Below are 20894 nucleotides of genomic sequence, written 5' to 3'. Positions count from 1 at the left end.
GTCTTGGAAATGCTTCTTGGTTCCAATTTTGGCTGTAGCCAAGTATTTCTGTGATACGTGGAAGATAATTAGCCTCTTGGACATTTGGTTTTCTAATCAGAAAAATGAGACTACGTGTGTTTTGCAGAGCTAAATAGTTGAGTTATTAGGAAAACATCAGCACTTTCATTTCCAGAAGCTGTTATTAATAGTTGTATTATACAAATAATAGGGCATCCTCTTACTAGATGTGAAATTTAAAGCTTAAAAGAAAGTGATCTCTTTGTATGGGGCATACTGATCTTGGAAAAACTGATTCTGAGAGCTGAATACTAACCTTGGCTTTACTTTCAATGTCTTGGGTTCAGTGTTGGTTAATTTTGTTTTGCCAACAGTTTAGTCTATCCTTGTGCTCTGACAGAGTGAGTATCTTGTTTCTTTCCTCATTACTCACCAGATTTTCATCTGGAGGAGAGAAAATAGTGATTACTTATGGACGGACAAGAGGATATGACATTGCTTTTTATCCTTCTTACGATCTGAATGAATAATTAATAAATATGTTATTATTTAATGTGTATATAGTTTTGGAGTTTATAAAGTAGTTTTACTTAAATTATCTTGTTACTTGTGGGCTTGATAATACCTAAGTGAAAAAGGAAGGTTTTTGCTCTTGATTAGATTTTCTTTGTTACCCAGGGAGCAAATAGGTGAGTAGTTGATATCATTTGGAGATATACTTCCAGTTTTATGAATGCTTATGAATATCATAGCTAGATTTCCCAGAATAAGTACTTCTTATTGTTGAATACTAGCAAGGATGTCCACATTGCTTAGCATCTTACTGATGTATAATTTTTCTTCATTCCTAGATGCCTCTTTCCATCTTCCTAAATTATATAGTATTTGAAAAAGCAATGGAACAAGAAGGAGGTGAATTGTGACCCAGTTAAACTAATGTCCGTTGCAATACCTGAATTGAGAAAGGGCAGTATATGGCCCAAGATACTGAGTACAGGATTGGGAATAATCTCTTTCTGGCTTTGTTTCTACCCTTATTCAACCTTACTTGGTTTTATTAATCATACTCCACTTGCATGTTATGGAAATTACAGTTCTTCCTTTTGAAGTGGTTTTTATTGGGTTGGTCAACTTATTGGGAAGAGCTTGATAATAATGAGGCTTAAATAATGAGAACGTTACTTTAGGATCCCATAACTTTATAGGTAGAAGGCTATACCACAATTACAGATAGAGTATAATCTCTATCATTTAAAAAGAAACCCTGTGAAAAGGATGAGTGATGACAATGAGGATGTGCTGAGTGGAAAAATAGTTATGTCATTCTACTGTACAGAGTTTATTATGGATTGCTTTGAACAAAAACCGATAACATTTTCAAGATAATTAGCTTTTCATAACTTCCCTAGTCCTGTTGCACTGTGTATACAAATGTTTAGTCAAAACAACCAGGCATATTTTTTAAGAAAAACTAAAACTAAGTGTGGAAGTAGTATGTTATGGTCTACTCTTCTCTGATACTAAAATGCCAATTTAGAAACTGGCATAAAATTTGGCTATATATATATTTTTTTCTTCTATCTCTCCTGAAATCTGTATTTACATTTGTCTTTTATAGGGAGATAAAAAATTAAGGTGTGATTCTGCTGATCTTCGGCATGACATTGATCGTCGGAGAAAAGAAAGAAGTAAAGAACGGGGGGATTCCAAGGGCTCCAGGGAATCCAGTGGATCAAGAAAGCAGGAAAAAACTCCAAAAGATTACAAGGAATACAAATCTTACAAAGATGACAGGTAATTGTTAAAACTGTGTGAGTTAGGTTTTAGCTTCTAATTAGCCTTTAATAATTGTCAGCTTAATTGCTTTCAATTTTGACTGTGTAATCGAATGTTTAAATTTAAACAATTAAAATTATTTGTTTTACAGCAAAAATGTATTTGTCTTTTACACGGCTTATGGTGGATGAGGACAAAAACTTTGGAATAGCAAGCTAACACTGAAAAAAAAAATGACAAATTAATGTGTCCTATTATCCAGGCTACATCAGGAGGTTGGACTTCAATGCAGTGCATTTCTAGAAACAGTTTGTGTAAGAACTTTGGTTCGTTATGCTTGATTCCGCACTTTTTCAACTCATAACACCCAGAGTACAAGAATTTTAAACTGATATCTAGTGGTTTAACATGGGAGAGATGGGGGGGAGGAAGGACTAGTTTTTATGAAATAGCAATGTGTATTTATCTTTCAAAGTAATGTTTCCATGGATACTGTTAGCAGTGGTAAGAGTTATCGCAGGTATGACCTTTTCGGGTGTTGCATTAGAACCATATAAAATTGATCATCATAGAGTCAAATAAATAGTAGGAATACTCAATATCATAGATAATCGTTTTCTTGCTGTTCATTAGGTAAATGGTGGATTTTACTCGTGTTTTTTTAATTTATGACTGGTATTTGTATGTCATATGCTTTTGATTTCTATAATGGAGTTATGGCCCAAACCATACCATCTGTTCTCACCCAGGGTGTACAGACTGCAGTCATTTTGAAACTTGGCCTTAAGAACATTCTTACTTTTTCCTACTCTTCTTTTCCTTGCCTTAAAATAACAACAACAAAAAAGTTAAAAATATTGAAGAACTGAACCTTATTCTTGAAGTTTCCAGACTGCTAGTTTTTAACTGGCAGGCCATATCATGTTTTTCAGTAGTTATGTAAAAAAACAAACAAACAAACAAAAACTGAAGGAGAATGGAAACAGACTGTGTCAAAGTTTAACACCCAATCATTTTAGTTATGTAATAATTTTAATAGGGGTTAGTTTTTTTTTTTTTGACTTAAAAAATATCCCTTTTATTATAAGATTCAACAGGGTCTTTATCTTTTTTAAAGTAGCACATATTTTTTTGTTTTCTTTCTTTATTTTGCAGTAAACATAAAAGTAGAGAGCAAGATCATTCTCGATCTTCATCCTCTTCAGCATCGCCTTCTTCTCCCAGTTCTCGAGAAGAAAAGGAGAGTAAGAAGGAAAGAGAAGAAGAATTTAAAACTCACCATGAACTGAAAGAATACTCAGGCTTTGGAGGAGTTAGCCGACCACGAGGAACCTTTGTAAGTAGTAGAAGTACCTTTGATTGATGGTAGGACTTTACTTTAGAGCACTGTGCATAAGGAAAGTTAAAAATACATGATTTAGACATTGTTGTGAGTCATTACTCCTACATTCAGAATTAGTCTTGGAAAGTGAAATGGTTTTTGGTAATATCTTCATTAAGATATGCCATTTAAGGGTTGGGAGGAGGGGCTGGAGCTGGGATGATGCTTTCTTTGTATACAGAGTAAATAAGTGTTTTTATCTAATTAAAAAAAAATTTATATATATATATATATATATATATATAAACTAGATACTTCTTTAAACTTTGGAGTCAATATCTACATAGTGCATAAAGACCCAAGAGTCAAGTAAAGTTATTGAGATCTAGTTCTTTAGTCACTTAGTTTTTGAGAAGATACCTTAAAACATTAAAAAAAAAAACCTAATCTCTGTATTACAACTATTTTTATTTTGCCTATTTTGCCTTCCAGTCCTTGCTTATATGCGTATAATCATAGAAATCATATAATTTTCTTTTTATTCTACATAGCCTACACATTATCCCCATATTTGCATAAATATGTTGTAATTATTAATGACTTCATAGTAGTGCATTTTCTTGACTCTTCAATTTCTATATTCAGATTCCTACTGTAAGCGAGTATCCAGTCAATTTTTAGTAGGGTTCATTAATTAGATCATTTAGGAAAGAGAAGAGCTTTGCTTATATGGTGATAGGTGTAGTTGAACACTTGGGACTCCTATGATAATTCAAAGAATTAGATAACTCTTTTGGCTAGTAAAAGGGAAAAGAACCAACTCTATTATTTAAAAGTACTAGTTCAGGCCATGAAAGTGCAGTCAGTATGCTAATACTTAGATTGACTGCATTTTTTCTTAACCTTTTTAACTTGCAGTGGGCAGAATTTTTTGCCTATAATATAAAATAGTCACCCTTTCTATTCTCAGTGGCTATGAAATTGAGATTTAGGAAGGAAATTAGGAAATATGTTTTTTGTTACTGCAGTAAAATTAGAGTTTGCATGTAACTAAATACCTTTTGATTGCATTACTAAACAACTTTGTTAATGTTAATCAGTTTCGAATTAGAGGCAGAGGAAGAGCCAGAGGAGTTTTTGCTGGGACAAATACTGGTCCAAACAACTCAAATACTACTTTTCAAAAGAGACCGAAGGAAGAGGAATGGGATCCAGAATATACCCCAAAGAGCAAGAAGTACTTCTTGGTGGGTGTTAGAAATCTGTGTTTATTTGGTTTGCATTAATTTTCAAAGCATACTGGGTGAATACATTTGAGTACAGGTATCCACTACTATGAGAAGTTTTCACCATAATGCAGAAAATCTTTTAAAAATTCATTACCCAGATGATTGGAAGTTTTGAAAATGTGGGTCCCTTTGGTCCTGTTTATACTTCATTGATAGCACCTATAGGCTGATCAGGGTAAATTTAAAACGTACCTGATTTGATAGCCACATTCAGAGAAGAACATTAACATATGTTTCATATCTGTCTATAAGACAATGACAGTTACAGAAACTTCTCATTAAGATTTACCTTCCATCATCACAGCTGTCTGTTTAAATGAAAGACAAAGAGAAGAATTCTTTCACAGTACACATAATTAAGGATCTCAGGGAGGTTGTTTACTTCCATTGGAATAAAAGGAAGATGAAAATTTACATGTGGAAAAGTTGCTAGCTACACTAATGTGGTGCTTCTTTGTGATACAATTCCTTCTGAAGTAGTTTTCTAAGGGATGGAACCTAGAGGAGGTGGGTCCTGAAAGAGTTTCTAGGTAATGATGGAAATTTTCTGCAGTTTGACATGGGAGAAAAGGGTCCAACATTATAGACACTTCAGAAAATACCAAAACTATTACCAGAAACATTTATTTTTATCATAGCTTTTCAAAGAAGTCATGTTTCAGAGACTAGTTCTGAAGATTAGTTGTTTTGCAGAAGCAAGGAGGAAAGTAATGCTAGATTTATAGAAGCGTGTTTTTTATTTGGCTTTTTATGAATACACCTGAATACCCACAACTTACCTGCTGAGAGGAGAGAGCTATATGCTGAAGTAGATCTGTATTGTTTGAAGAATGGCAATCAAAAATTTATTATTATTTTTTTTTAAGATTTATTTATCTGACAGAGACACAGCGAGAGAGGGAACACAAGCAGGGGGGAGTGGGAGAGGAAGAAGCAGGCTTCCCGCTGAGCAGGGAGCCCGATGCGGGGCTCGATCCCAGGACCCTGGGATCATGACCCGAGCCGAAGGCAGACACTTAACGATTGAGCTACCCAGGCACCCCCCAAAAATTAGTTCTGTTTGACTCTCTTGGGTACTTTAAGACCAAGGTCTGAAAAAATTTTTAAAGTGTATTATGCATAAAGTTTACTCAATAAATGCTCTAAGGGGAAATTTAAGCTTGTTTAAATTAAATGAGTTGACCATGTGCACAGGGAAAGGCATTTTATTCAGTTACAGGAAAGCTTAAAAGATCTCCTTTTTGATTTAAGAATTTATATATTCACAGACTGCTGTTTATGCTAGGAACTGTGAATGCAAAAACAAATACTGTATGATTTCAGTTCTTGGCTGGAATAAATATGGAAACAAATGTTCTAAATACATGTGATGGATTTCCTCCAAAGCAGGAAATGGAGGATTATTTCAAAGGAGAGAGTGATTAGGAGAGCCTTCAGAGAGGAACTGGGCTTGAATCTGAAGCTTAAAAGATAGGCAGGTGTACTGTAGATTGAAGGAGTGAAACATCTTGAGATAGAACTCTGTGACTAGATGGTTGATGTAAGTTTGGTAAAATTAAGAAAAAGCAGGAGCCAAGTTGTGGAAGGCCATAATATCCTAATAAATTTGGATTTTAACCAGAGTTTAGAAAAACAATGTTTGTACAGACAGATCTGAGAGTTACTGAGTGTCGGAACTAAGGGGTTAGATATTAGAAAAGTTAAGAGTTAACATTTATGAGGTCTTACTCAGGGACCCTGTATGTGGTTGGGTGTTGGTAGTGAGATGAGGGGATCTCTCTCTAAGATTGGGGATACAGGGGAAAGAATCCAATTTGAGGAGAAAAGTTCTATTCTTGAAGTGCCTGGGAGAAATGAAGTGCAGATGTGCAATGGGTTATTGATAAGGCAGATCTATAGAGAGAAAAAAAATCTAAGAGCCATCATTTTACAGGACACAAAGCCAGATCACCCAGTCGGGAGAGATTAAAAGGCCACCCTGTCAAAGTTAGGGTGAGGAGTGAGTGATAGTAAAATTGCCGTATTGTTCGTTTAAAAAAAAATGCCAGAGAAGGAGACCAAATGTTAAAGGTTAGAAAGTTAAGAGGGAAGTGAGAGGTGAATAAGTAGATGGTAATTATTTAATATTTTGAATGTTTTACAAATAATTTAGGCCAGACCTTCATTTTTCTCTGGCATTCTTTCAGAATCTGGTGTTGTAATTTTTATCTTAAATTGAGACATAACATTTTAGTTTGGCATTTAGGTGGTAATTTTACTGATTAGAGGAAGAACGTGTGTTACTTTAAGAATTTAGCAACTTATAAGTAGCAGTAACATTTTATATGTTCCTATTCGGGCCTATATTTTAAAACCTTCATTTCTATATAAAACATAAATTTGTCGGAGACTGATGTTCACTAGAAGTAAAATTAAAATGTTAATATATTTCTCTTACAGATCTGTTGCCACAGTTAATTGTTTTGGTTCTTAATTAATGAACCATTGAAATGACAGCTCTGGTTTTTACACGGATATTTAAATTTGATTTTGCTTTTGCAAAGATACTTTATAGACTGCTACCGCTGAGAATAGAAATATATTTAGAAGAGATGAGGTTGAAAAGTTAACAGATATGTTCCCTTAGGTTCTTTCAGAATAATTGACAAACATGGAACTTTTGATATTAATGAAACGTTAATATTTAGTAGTAATAATAACAGTGTAACATGTATTGAGCATATGTACTGTGCTACGTAGGAGCCTTCCTAAGGCGCCTAATAAGAAATAAACTTATTTCATGCTTACAAAAAATCATTTTGAGATGAGTCCTTTATCCCACTTCTTTACAGATGAAAAATAATGGGGTACAGAGGTTGAGCACTTGACCAAAGTTACATGCCTTAGTAGAACAGGACTCTGAATTTGAACCCATGCCTTGGGCCCAAGAGCCAGGGTTCTGAAAGCACCCTACCATTCTTTCTCCAATATTGAGTAATAGTAACATTTGTTGCATTCTGTTCTGAAACTTCTTATCTCTAATCTTGGATTTATGCAAAGGTCTGGTAGTGTTTCCAATAATAAGTACTCCAGAGTCTGTCTTAGAATCTGAAATTCTATGGAGGGGTGAGTATGTGAAGAGTTGGAGCAAGTGGGAAAGTACTGAAGTGGACAGGTTCTCAGTGTTGATGTTGTTTTCTGAGGAAGAGAAAAATCCCTGGTGGGGAAAGGGCCTTAAGGTAGGAGGTTTGATCAATTAAATTTTTGAAACTTGTTCATTTTGTGGAGAAGAGATAAGAGGATTCAGAAGGTCTTTTTTTTTTTTTTTTTTTTTTTTTTTGAGATTATTGATTTGAGAAAGAGAGGGCACTTGGGTTCTGGGAGGGGCAGAGGGAGCAGGAGAGAGAATCTTGATCAGATTTCCCTGCTGAGCACAGAGCCAGATGCAGGGCTCCCTCTGCAGGGAGTGAGATGCCTAACGGACTGAGCCACCCAGGCGCCTCCAGAAGGTCTTGTTCTGATACGGCCACCTGTGTTTATGTGTTTTGTGCATTACAAATATCTCACTTCTCTGACCATTTATCATGTGAAGTAATTTTTAAAAATTGTAGTAGGACTAAAATCTTGGAAGTTAGAACTTGAGGATTAAGGGTTAGTATGCGTAGCGTGAGAATGTTACTTAGCTGCCAGATACCCTCTGATAAATACAGTGTAATCTAGCTGCTGTTTAATTTATACAGTTTCAGATCATTGGTTATTTAAAGGTAAAGGCTGGTTTAACTCTAGTGTCTGGCTTTGCCTCTGCTTTTTCTATTTCTGTAACTATTAGCTGCCTTATGGTAATCATTTACTGCCACCAAGATACTGGAAAATGTATTCTGTGGGTGATGGGCCTAAAGAGTAGTGGAAAGGACTAGTTTTGTGGCCTTGGGCAAGTAACTCAGTTTCTCTGTGCCTCAGTTTCTTATCTAAAGCAGGATTAGTAACAGTATAGGGTTCTTTGAGGATGAGATGAGTAAATACATGGAAAGTGCTCAGAATAGTGTCTTACCTTTATTAATATTATTACCACTGTTTGAGTGCTTGCTTGTCATAACTGGGCTGGGTGCTTTTTACACCTCATCTGTGTTCCTTCACAGCTATCTCCCATTTTTAAAATGAGCAAGTAAAGTCACACAGCCTCTGTTGAGATTTAAACCCATGCCTCTGACTCCAAAACCGTTTGCTGTTTCCCACAAATGCATAGAATACTGTGTAAACGCCAGGAACAAACACAAACTCTAGAGTTGTTTGTGCTAATATCAAAAGGGAGCCTGAAATTATGTAGTTGTGTGGGTATGATTTTGAGTGGCAGAGTATTTTAAAATATTTTATTTCAGGTTTCTATTAAGCTTTCTGATATTCTGAAATCTACACTTTTGACAGTTCCTAAATTCATTCTTTATGGAGTCCTACACACCACTAGTTAGTCACTTCTCATCGGTTTGGTAAAGATAGATTATTGGAAATTGGTAACTGCTCTTTTGCATGGTGTGTTACTTGTGTAACTGAGCTTTGCAATTCATGCCGGGAGGGTGCTCTGTATTACCTGAAAACGCGCAAAGGCACATTGTGTTTTGCAAAGGTGCTAATATCACGTAATACGAAAAAGATTTAGTGGCTTCTGGACAGCTGGTCAGGTATTCTATAGGTTATACAACATTGTTTGCATTATATCTGTTGTCTCAGTAAGGGGCATTATTTTGCTTTATTTTCCATTTTTTATAGGTCACAAACTTGAGAGTTTGGTGGGCAGCAATTAAATTACATTACAGGAGAACTTTGGCTTTTTGTTTTGTATTTTGGGATGTAATACTCACCTACTCATTCACAAAGTAAAGTGCTTTTCAAGTTTGCAGGTTGTTTTAATTGAACAATTTGTAATTTGAGGAATATCTGTATTTGGATATAGTTAATGAAAAATTAAGGTTAAAATAATAACTAATTAAAAGTAATAAAAAGCTATAGTACTTCGTATTGGTGAAGAAGAAATAAGTTGAGGTATTACTCTAGGGACCACGTGGTCATAATTTGGCATGTGAAATTCTCTAGCGTAGATGATTGATGTGTAAGATACATTGAATTTTAAATCTCAGTAGGATTTTAAAATCTGTTCCTATATGTAAGGTATAATTTATAGCACTTACTTTATTTAACAAATTTTATAGTGTTGTAATAATATTTTTATGGCTTTTTAATATCTTTATGACTGGCAATTTTTTGGGAAAATTATTGGTTACTTTATCTCATTTACATGCAGCATATTAGCCAGTGGACTTAGATTGAAATAATGGAGAGCAAAAAAGTCAAAATTTTGGAAGTTGGCAGTAATTTAGCAGTTGAAATTCTCCAAAAATTTGGACAGCTCTCAGTGCTTGGGTTATAAGCAGTAAGATAGAATTATTTGCTTTCACAATGGAAAATATTTTTGCCGAAAACTTCAGTGTTACTGGCTTTGTTTTAATGTGTTTTAGAACATTACCAATCTTACATACTCTAATCTTCAGAAGATGTATACCATGACTTATAATTTGGGGATATGATCATTTTCCTTATAAGAAAGACATTTTAGTGATGATTCTTTTTAACCTCTCTGTAGCATGATGACAGAGATGATGGTGTGGATTATTGGGCCAAAAGAGGAAGAGGTCGTGGTACTTTTCAACGTGGCAGAGGGCGCTTTAACTTCAAAAAATCAGGTAGCAGTCCAAAATGGACTCATGACAAATACCAAGGGGACGGGATTGTTGAAGATGAAGAAGAGACCATGGAAAATAATGAAGAAAAGAAGGACAGACGCAAAGAAGAAAAGGTAGAAAATTTCAACTTGTTAAATGTGATTCTGATACATTTTTCTTCAGTATGGGTTTGGTGGGCCAATTAGTTAATTATTTCATTTTTAGAGACAGTGATTATTATGGATCATTTTCACTCTCCACATTTTTGCTAATCTTTTTTCTCTCTTCTCTTTTTTTTTTAGGAATAGTAAATCTGAAGTGAGATTGCAACAGAGAGCAGAACTTGCACCCACCATTTTTTACCTGATTTTTGTTTTCAAATAAGAATGTAAGCATTTTACTTAAATTTTACTGTTTGCAAGTAGTCAATAGAAATTTTGTTTTAAGTCTTCAAATACCTTGAAAAATAGTAGACTGTATGTTGAAAATTGTACCGAAATAAAGTAGAAAATTGTTACGTACCATATTTGTAACTATCAACTTTTAAAAAATACTTTTACTGTTTTTGTTACATGCATTGTAATTCGCTTTGTCTATAAGATATGGTCAAGTACAGCTCTGTGAAAGTTCTGATTCTCTTCCTTCCCTGTTTGTTAATGTTTATTCTGAAGTAAACGTTAGCTCTACATACAAATCCCCGAACAGAAGTTGTTTATAGAGACCACACTAATTATTTTAACCGTATACATCTGTTTAACATTCTCCTTAATTCACACACTGCATTGTAGGGTGACTAATTTTTGAGGTGTACCACAGAAAAGGTTTTTACTTTGGTAAACTAAGCCAGTTAACATGTCAGCAGATGTTGAAGAGGAAAAAAAAGCTTTACCAATAGCTAAAAAGTACAAGCTATTTAAAAGATCCAAAAGTATGAGGTTTTTTTCTTTTTTTTTTTTTTTAACTGAAAGCAAACAGTGGCCTACAAAAACTATTAGGATCCTTTACTTTTGGGGCTCAAAAAAAGTTCTCTTTCTATTCTTATTTGAAAGTTTGAGTCATGGTCTTAGATATCAGCTAATTTTTTTGAGAGAGGAACTGGTCTATAATAATACAAATAAAAAATCCATTCCTACCAAATGTATTACTTTTAAAAAAATAAAACAGAACAAAACCTGTAATCTTGGTCTTGGTATGGAAGAGGATTATGCTGCAGAATAACTTGATACATTAGAAAGATGTACCTGATTTCATATCTTACATATTTATTTGAGCTTCTGGACAGCTGAAACATTAGTTTGTAGTCTAACCATAAGGAAAAATAGGCAAACAAAACATACTGTTTATTAGTAGTATTTTAAGTAATTTGTTTTTCAATAAAAAGTTTTGACAGGAAGTTTGTTGCAGCATTGTCTAACTTGGTTTTACTTTTTTCCCTATTTCAGTTGCAGTTTATAAAATGGCTTTCTTTTTCTTCCCAAGGGTTCTATTCTTCAGGTAGATAATCTTTCAGATGTGAATTACCTTTATGTTTATGCTGATAGCTCTTAAGATGAAAATCCGAAATAGTAAATTTCAGTGTTTGTCTGCTCTATGAGCATATATAAAAGTAGTCAAATTTCATTTGTTAATTCAGCAACCAAATTAGTTGTATATGTTTGCATTAAAAGGAGGTAATGCTTATTCTTTTAGTGTAAACTTTCAGAGATCTTAAGTACATGGATCTTTCGTCCTCACTTGATGATTTGCAGTGCTCCTAGCACCTTGATTGCAGCCAGGGGCATTTGCTAAGAACTGTAAGAGGGAAAAATATGAAAAAAAAAAAAACCTCAATATATGTGATGTGTATGGCCCTGGGATCTTTAGTATTGCATGATTTCTCCTATCTTGTCTTTTCTGAAATTGTTACAGAGCAGAGGAAATACTGTTAAAGCAGGTTTGTTATTGCATTAATCAGGACACAGCTAATTTCTTCTAGTCAGAATAATAATTACATGCTAAAGCAACATGGATTTAATCTTCAACACAGTTCTCGAGAATTTTCACAACCATTTTATTTTATACAAATAAATTTAGCTTTTATTTTAACAGTTACTATTTAGTTAGATACTGAATCTCTGTGCATGACTATAAATGTGCAGTTTTGTTTTTCCACTTAAGACAATAGAATGGGAATTTGCTGAGAAATTATTTAAAAGGGAGTGGGAATAAAGCTCCCTAGGTCCTATCAGCAAGTTATATTTTAAATGCAAATGCATTGCTTTAACCCAAATAGATAGTTGATTTGGTTGCTTTTATTCTATTAAAATTCAGGAAACGATTATACCAGAATTTAGGAGGAAGGGTGATAGAACTCTGCAATAGGATTCCATTGTGGATGTTACCTGTTTCAGAGCCAAGCATATGAAAGCCTGTGTTGTGTTTTTTTAAGCCACAATTTAAGTCCACACTTTACAACATACTATAAAGCTGAATGGTTCCTCTTGGTAAGGAATTTTGTTAACAAATGCCAGAAAATAATAACTCTTTGATACCTACATTAACAGACTTCCTTTTGCCTAGAGAAGGAAAATAAAAGTGTACCAAAGGATATTTCCAGAAAGGATTAAGAAAGCTGTTTAAGAAGGCCATGACTCAGTCCTTAGGTGTGTATACCTTTCAACATCCTAGGAATTTTAATATAAAATAGCAAAATATGTTTTTCCAATTGCATCCAACTTTAAGGAATTACTATTTGTTCCCTTTTGTCACAGTTAAAATCAAGTGTTGGGAATTAAATTATAATTTGAGTAAAAATATTACCCAATACGAATGAATGTAGATGGCTAAACGATTCTTACTCAGTGTGATGTATATTGCAACAGGGACCCTTGTAAATTGTCATATGCCAATAAAATGTCATTAAGTGGTAATAGCCGTTGTTTGTTTACCTGATTTTGGAGACTTTCTGTGTCTGTTCTATACAACTGATTTCTATGGCCTATTTATAGAGTTTAGAATACCAGCTCCTCTGTTGGTAAAATTACTGGTATGTTGTGGCTTTTGGGGGGCTGATAATACTTTATAAAACTCCTTAAATCCCATTTACTGTTTTTTTGTTTTCCCTGGGAAAATGGGAAATTTTATAGTGGATAATTCCGCTGTTAGAGAATATAGGAATTCCAGATTTCTAGTCTAGTCTTCCAGTTCTTGAGTTAATACAGGAACTTGTTAGCCATAATATTACAAAGAATCAGCATTACTTCTCTTCTTTTTAAAAACTGCAGTAGCCATTAACTAAAGAGGTTGGGTTTGGTTTTGTTAGACTTGTTCATTTTGAGTAAGATCTGGTATAATTCTTACCATGCCCCTCTTAGAAATTACTTGAAATATAAAGTGGACCATCTGTCAATTTTAAACAAAAGCATTTTCACAGATATTTGTGTGCTAAGACAAATATATTTGCCTAATAAAATGACTGATTATCCCTTTAAAACTTTGTTAGACAAAGAGCTTTGTGTGGATGCTTAATGTATTATACTGGGTAATTTTAGTGTTATATACCAGTTTCCTACATTAAAAAAGTATGCTTATTAGGGACCTTTAACTTTTTTTACTCTAAGGTTTACATAAGTTTCTTTTTTTCTTTTTCTTTTTGGGTTTCAACTGGAATCCCTTTGGGAGTATTTGTTTTCATATGGAACAGTATTACTTTCACGTTCAGAGAAGTATAGAGACCTGTTTCAATTTATGAGGTTGCTATATAGGGAAGGCAATTGGAGAAATAAATTTTATTGTCATGGGATTGTATTTGACGAGACTTAGTCTCTGAATAGTAGATCGTGATATATTCTTTAACAGAATTTTAAAATATTATGTTACCATACATTTAGGGTTATCAAATATTGTTGAAACCATTGTTAAATCTGAATGTGAAGGGTCTGATTTCTAGTTGTTCAGTTCATTGAGGTAGATACTAAAAATTAGGAGTCCATGTCAATGAGTTTTAAGTCAACAAGGTTTGTTACTCAGTTTCTTAGAATCCAGGAATATTTGGAAATTAGTTGTATTCCATTTCCTTCCTCAAGAGCCTTAGAGATTGTGTAGATTTATGAGCTGTTCTCCTTATGTTTCTCAAACATTCAGTAATGATTAGTTTGTGTTGACTGTGCAGATGAAGCCAAAGTTGTACATTTAATTAAGTCTTCTAGTTCTCTTTATATTGTTATGTTACCTCTTACTTTAGCCTTTAAAAGTGGATCCCACTGGTTAAAAAAAGAGAACACCGGCGTTAGGGTGGTGCTTCACTACTAGGAAAAGAATCTCAAATAAAGTACCTTATTTATAGTGATCTCTGCATAAGAAAAACATTTTTCTTAGACATTTTAGATGGTTTCCCACAGTGAACTGATTTACTGCACTCGTAAAATGCAGATGATCTTGATTCTTGCAAGTAGAAGAGGGTTGGGCAAATGGATTTTAATGCTATTCTCCTAAGAATCAGAATCAGATTTTTCTTAGTAATGTGGTTGCCCCGGCTTCCCGATGAGCACTCCTTTTGCTCATTGTAGATGATAATTAAGTACACCTTAAAATTAGGTGACTTGGAAGGACTTCTATTCACACCATGACCTGTGTATTTGGCAATGATAACTTCCTGGTACTGTCATAGTAATTGGCGAATTTTATGGAATGTGTAAAGCCACAGAAAAAGAATACCATTCTCCTCCTCCAGAATAGTTGTTTATTGGCTACCTTATCTGGCCCTTGACTATGGAAGGTCATAATTACCAAAAAGGGAAAACTATAAACTTTTTATTAGGGTACTTCTAAAGCTGCCTTGAGGGGAATGTTAAGTACACTTTGAATTTTTTGAAAGAAATGGAGTATCATCACCAAATATAAGCATGAAAAGAAAGTTATAATAAAATACCAAATTTAACTGGTTAATGTCAGTATATGGTTATAGTCTATGCATACATTTGGTCATGATATTCAAATTTCAAAATCACAGTGTTGTCTGCTTTTTAACCCTTGTAATTTGTGGTAAAGATACCTCAGCTGCTGCAGTAGACTCCTAATTTGGACTCTTTGACCCTTAAATTTCATTCATCAGTTGCCATCTAAAGGGATGTTTTTCATTTTAAAATTAATGTCATTTTTAAGTTAAAACCCTTCAGTGTCTTCCTACTGCCTAAACTTAGTCAAGGTGAACAACATGAGCTGGTTTTTTGCCTTTGTGCCTTACCCACTCATTCACTTACCTATCTTAAAATCTGCTAGCAAAAATTCCAAATTCATTTTTGGCCTCATTGAATGTAGCACATTCTTTTAGGCTAGCAGCTCATTCCATTTAAATGTCTTCCTTTCCCAGAATAAATGTTTAGTTTTGAGCATCATGCATTGTGTATGCATACATACTATAGATATGAAATACATGCTCCTTGAATGTATAGTGAATGATATAATTGTGTATGTATAGAGGTTTGATTGGTATCAGCCAGTTTATTTTATGGCTGTTGCTAAAACAGTCTAAGCTGCTTTAAAATGTGCTGAATAGATTTCAGGTTGTGGTGAACAGACATTAGATCATTAATCTTTTTATACATGGCTCATGTCACTCTTGTGTATTGTTTCGAGTATCATGTTTTTAAGAGTAAACAGTATGTTTAAAGGAAGGGGAACCAGGAGCTTGAGGTCTAAAATAGTGTCATGTGAGTAAGTTGGAAAAGGAATGTGTACTATAAAGAAATGGTAACTGAGATGGGTTCTTTTCTTTTCTTTTATTCCATTGTATATATATATACCACATTTTCTTTATCCATTCATCTGTTGATGGTCATCTTGGCTCTTCCCATAGTTGGGCTATTCTGGACATTGCTGCTATAAACATTGGGGTGCACATACCCCTTTGGATCACTATATTTGTATCTTTGGGGTAAATACCCAGTAGTGCAATTGCTGGGTTGTAGGGTAGCTCTATTTTCAACTTTTGCAGGAACCTCCATACTGTTTTCCAGAGTGGCTGCACCAGCTTGCGTTCCCACCAACATGGAGAAGGTATGTTTACTGTAGTATAGAGCAATGATGACTGGGATGGGTCCTTGATAGCAGTCCTCAAGTATTTATAGGGCTTTCCCTTTAAAGAAGAAATAGAGTCAAATTCAAATTCTGTAGGATCAGGAAGGACATGTTGTATTACTTTGTCCTGCCTCATCATTTTAACATGTTCCATATTTAGAGGGGACAGAACCAGAACCATACGTACATAGACTTATTGACTCAATGAGCTAACTGACAACTAGTTTTTTTTTTTTTTTTTAAAGACTTATTTATTTGAGAGAGTATGCACACGTGTGCGTGCATGAGCGGGGGCGGGGGCAGAGGGAGAGAGAATCTCAGGCAAACCCCCCGCTGAGCATTGAGCCCCACACTGGGCTCGGTCTCACGACCCTGAGATCATGACCTGAGCCAAGATCAAGAGTCAGATGCTCTTAACCTTAACCGACTGAGCCACCCAGGTTCCCTGACAAGTAAGAGTAGCTAGCTTGTGAAAAGCAAGTTTTCTGCTTATTAGAAGTATGGAGAATCTGGATCTCTGTCAGGAATGCTGTGCTGCCTGAGGCTAAACTTTTTTCCTAGTTCTCTGTATTAATTCAGGATTAAGGTTACCTTTTAAAAACTCTCAGGTGGTTGCTTTATTAAATTGTATGTTATCAACTGAAGTTACCAGTGATAAAAAATACTGCATTTTGCTACATTTTTTTTTCAGTGTTGTGATAGGAATGAACTTAGATTGTTTTTTTAAGACTTAAGCCATATTCTTATCTTTGGGTGGCAAATAATTTGTTATTAGCTGTAAGATAATAAATCAGTCACTTGGAATTTTTATGATACAGGATATCTTTATTGCTGTTACTTGGGGCCATGACTGTATTGAAAATTATGAGTTGATTGTTACTAAAAATGAAAAGGGCTAAATGTAAACAGTAGCAGTGATGTGTAGCTGACTGGGTGATCCAGAAGCAGAATAAGACTGGAAGGGCATACTTTATTTTTTCTGTGTTCTAGGTTTTAACCAACTCTTTTTACGTGATTGACAAGAATTCAAGGCATACCTTCTTGTGAACATATATGACTGTAGCAGGAAACAGATTACAGAATCTAGGAAGTCCTATGAATATTCTAAAAAAATGGAACCAGAAAAATCAAGCAGCAGTTCACCTTTATGCTTTTAGAGAGGTCTAGCTGTAGTAGTCTATTTTTGTCTAAGACCTTTGGATTCAAATACTAAGCATAACCTAGATTTTCTTTTAAATAATTAAAGGTTCAAATAAAAAGAAATCCTGCTTTTAGGCTATAAACATTTAACTTAGATTTTATAATTTTAATATATCACTACAAGTAAATAGCAATTTACAGTGTAGATATTACTATAGTATAGATATATGGTAGACATTGAAATACAGTTTTAACTATTGTCAAGACAAAATGAGATTTTCAGGAGAGTTTATTTTGAAATATTTTAATAGCAAGGAAAATCTTGGTCTTAATTGCTCTCAAATAATATTTGAAATTTTTGAATAAATAATTGTAAAGGTTTAATTAATTTTAAAAGGTGTGTAATCTTTTAAATAGCACTGGTTTTAAGTGTACTGCATTGGTACTACCCCTGAGAGGCTTCAAGTGTAGGCAGAACAGAAGGAAAAGGGGCCTTAAGTATTTTTCTTTTTGAAATGTAATATTTAAATGAACTTTCTGGGTGGGTGCATCCCAATCTGGAGATCACATTTTCATGAGACCCTGTGGTTAACGTTGGAGAGACTATTTCTTATTTTGATAGAATGTTAACTTGTATTCTATCCCACTACTTAAGATAATTACAGTAATTTGAATTCACCTATCACCAGAAATTTAGCTTGTGGCACAGGCTAATGGGACTCTGCTGGGCAGTGGGCAAGATTGAGTACACACATCTTTCTAGCCTTTGTCCAAACCAGCCCTCAGCCTCTCTCCTTCCGTTTATTCAGTGAAAAAGTATGCCTGGCATTGGGTGTAAATATGTATAAAAAATTCTTGGTGTTGGGGATCCAGAAGATAGCATGATGATTATAACTATAATGTATTAGTAGTTTGGGAAAATGGAAAAATACATTTGGATGGCAAAACCAAATATCTATGAACCGCATTTGCAATTAAGCTAGGTGATGAACCTCTAAAGAGCAGATGGGGAAAACTACCAGCCTGCCTGATACTGGTTTCTATGTGAATAGAAGGAAGAATTGAGGTAGCTTCTGAAAGACTTTGAGAAAAGCAGAATCTCAAATTAGTCAACTGAAACTTGGACTTTTGTCTTTTCCCTTGTGAATGCAAGGTATCCACAGTAAGGATTGGAGAGACTGGAGCAGTTTACCCTAGTGAACTCTCAAAAAACAGACCTGTCAAGACAAAACTCCCTTTTAAGGACAGGACCCCCATACTGAGGAGAAAGTACTGAAAGTGGAATCACTAAAAAGGGTAGAGACAATAGTAGGGCCTGGGTCAAACTGGGGGAAGGGAACACAACCAGGACGATCTTACAAAGCAAGCCACCATATTTCTGAATGCTACTCAAAAACAACAGAAAAGGTAACTGTAAAATTCAGCTTTCCTGAATCCTGCATCATTCTAAATGGCAAAAGAAGTAAATTTCACGTAAAGAAATTTCAAGTAAATTTCACTCATTTACGTGAAAAATAGTGGAAAATAGTAATGTCAAAAAGCCGGCGGCATCACAATTCCGGACTTCCAGCTCTATTACAAAGCTGTCATCATCAAGACAGCATGGTACTGGCACAAAAACAGACACATAGATCAATGGAACAGAATAGAGAGCCCAGAAATGGACCCTCAACTCTATGGTCAACTCATCTTTGACAAAGCAGGAAAGAATGTCCAATGGAACAAAGACAGTCTCTTCAACAAATGGTGTTGGGAAAATTGGATAGCCACATGCAGAAGAATGAAACTGGACCATTTCCTTACACCACACACAAAAATAGACTCCAAATGGTTGAAAGACCTCAATGTGAGACAGGAGTCCATCAAAATCCAGAAGGAGAACACAGGCAGCAACCTCTTTGACCTCAGCCGAAGCAACTTCTTCCTAGAAACATAGCCAAAGGCAAGGGAAGCAAGGGCAAAAATGAACTATTGGGACTTCATCAAGATAAAAGCTTTTGCAAAGCAAAGGAAACAGTCAACAAAACCAAAAGACAACCGACAGAATGGGAGAAGATATTTGCAAATGACATATCAGATAAAGGGTTAGTATCCAAAATCTATAAAGAACTCATCAAACTCAATACCCAAAGAACAAAGAATCCAATCAAGAAATGGGCAGAAGACATGAACAGACATTTTTCCAAAGAAGACATCCAAATGGCCAACAGACACATGAAAAAGTGCTCAGTATCGCTCGGCATCAGGGAAATCCAAATCAAAACCTCCATGAGATACCACCTCACACCAGTCAGAATGGCTAAAATTAACAAGTCAGGAAACGACAGATGTTGGCGGGGATGCGGAGAAAGAGGAACCCTCCTACACTGTTGGTGGGAATGCAAGCTGGTGCAGCCACTCTGGAAAACTGTATGGAGGTTCCTCAAAAAGTTGAAAATAGAGCTACCCTATGATCCAGCAACTGCACTACTGGGTATTTACCCCAAAGATACAAAAGTAGGGATCTGAAGGGGTACGTGCACCCCAATGTTTATAGCAGCAATGTCCACAACAGCCAAACTGTGGAAAGAGCCAAGATGTCCATCGACAGATGAATGGATAAAGAAGATGTGGTATATATACACACTGGAATATTATGCAGCCATCAAAAGGAATGAGATCTTGCCATTTGCAACGACGTGGATGAAACTGGAGGGTATTATGTTGAGTGAAATAAGTCAAACAGAAAGACATGTATCATATGATCTCACTGATAGGAGGAATTCTTAATTGCAGGAAACAAACAGTTGCTGGAGTGGGGGGTGGGGTGGGAGGGATGGGGTGACGGTAATAGACACTGGGGAGGGTATGTGCTCTGGTAAGCGCTGTGAATTGTGCAAGACTGTTGAATCTCAGATCTGTACCTCTGAAACAAATAATGCAATATATGTTAAGAAAAAAAAAGCGGGAGGGGAAGAATGAAGGGGGGGAAATCGGAGGGGTAGACGAACCATGAGAGACGATGGACTCTGAAAAACAAACAGGGTTCTAGAGGGGAGGGGCGTGGGAGGATGGGTTAGCCTGGTGGTGGGTATTGAGGAGGGCACATTCTGCACAGAGCACTGGGTGTTATGCACAAACAATGAATCATGGAACACTTCATCTAAAATTAATGATGTAATGTATGGGGATTAACATAATAAAAAAATAAAGGAAAAGTGAAAAAAATATCTCACTAAAGGTTATCAAGATGGGAGTATGTATGAAGGCTTAGAAAACATAAAATGGAGGAAAGCTCTCTGAAGAATGTTAGGGTTAAGTTGTCAGCAAAGCATTCATGGAGGGTGTAGCATTTGACCTGGGCCCATCTTGCTTGCTACCTAAATCAGAATTGAATGTGAAGCTCTATTAATAGTGAAGGGTGAAGGTAGCTTTAGTGCTGGTAACTTGTAATGTTCTCAAGGGAAGTGTTGTTGTGGCCCTATTAGATGCTGTTTGATATCAGACTGGAAAGGGAGGAGGTTACAAGATCCACACAAGGAAAAGACAAGGAACTTGAGAAAATTGTGAATTACTGATTCCATGTAGGGTTGCTGATCTGTTTGCCTTCTTCATTGTCCAACAGCCCTCTCCTGC

General features: G+C 35.2%; 1 protein-coding gene across 8 annotated transcripts in view; it reads left to right on the top strand.

Moving 5' to 3' along the window:
- Nucleotides 1-14319, top strand: part of BCLAF1 (BCL2 associated transcription factor 1) — a 31317-nt gene extending 16998 nt beyond the window's left edge. For 4 of the 8 annotated variants that reach the window (XM_045865605.2, XM_045865603.2, XM_064598136.1 and 1 more), the window contains 5 exons: nt 1619-1794; nt 2932-3112; nt 4198-4344; nt 10004-10216; nt 10385-14319. In XM_045865605.2, the coding sequence (XP_045721561.1) occupies nt 1619-1794; nt 2932-3112; nt 4198-4344; nt 10004-10216; nt 10385-10390 (723 nt within the window). In that variant the 3' untranslated portion in view covers nt 10391-14319. Of the gene's footprint in view, nt 1-1618; nt 1795-1927; nt 2091-2931; nt 3113-4197; nt 4345-10003; nt 10217-10384 lie in introns of all 8 variants that reach the window. The other 4 variants (XM_045865607.2, XM_045865606.2, XR_010413791.1 and 1 more) reach the window with 3 other exon arrangements.
- The last annotated feature ends 6575 nt before the right edge of the window (nt 14320-20894 follow it).

This window comes from Mirounga angustirostris, unplaced genomic scaffold, assembly GCF_029215605.1.
Source record: "Mirounga angustirostris isolate CCGP_5_RB_7025 unplaced genomic scaffold, mMirAng1.0.hap1 SCAF_8, whole genome shotgun sequence".
NCBI lineage: Eukaryota > Metazoa > Chordata > Mammalia > Carnivora > Phocidae > Mirounga > Mirounga angustirostris.
This window is presented reverse-complemented; position numbering and strand designations above follow the sequence as displayed.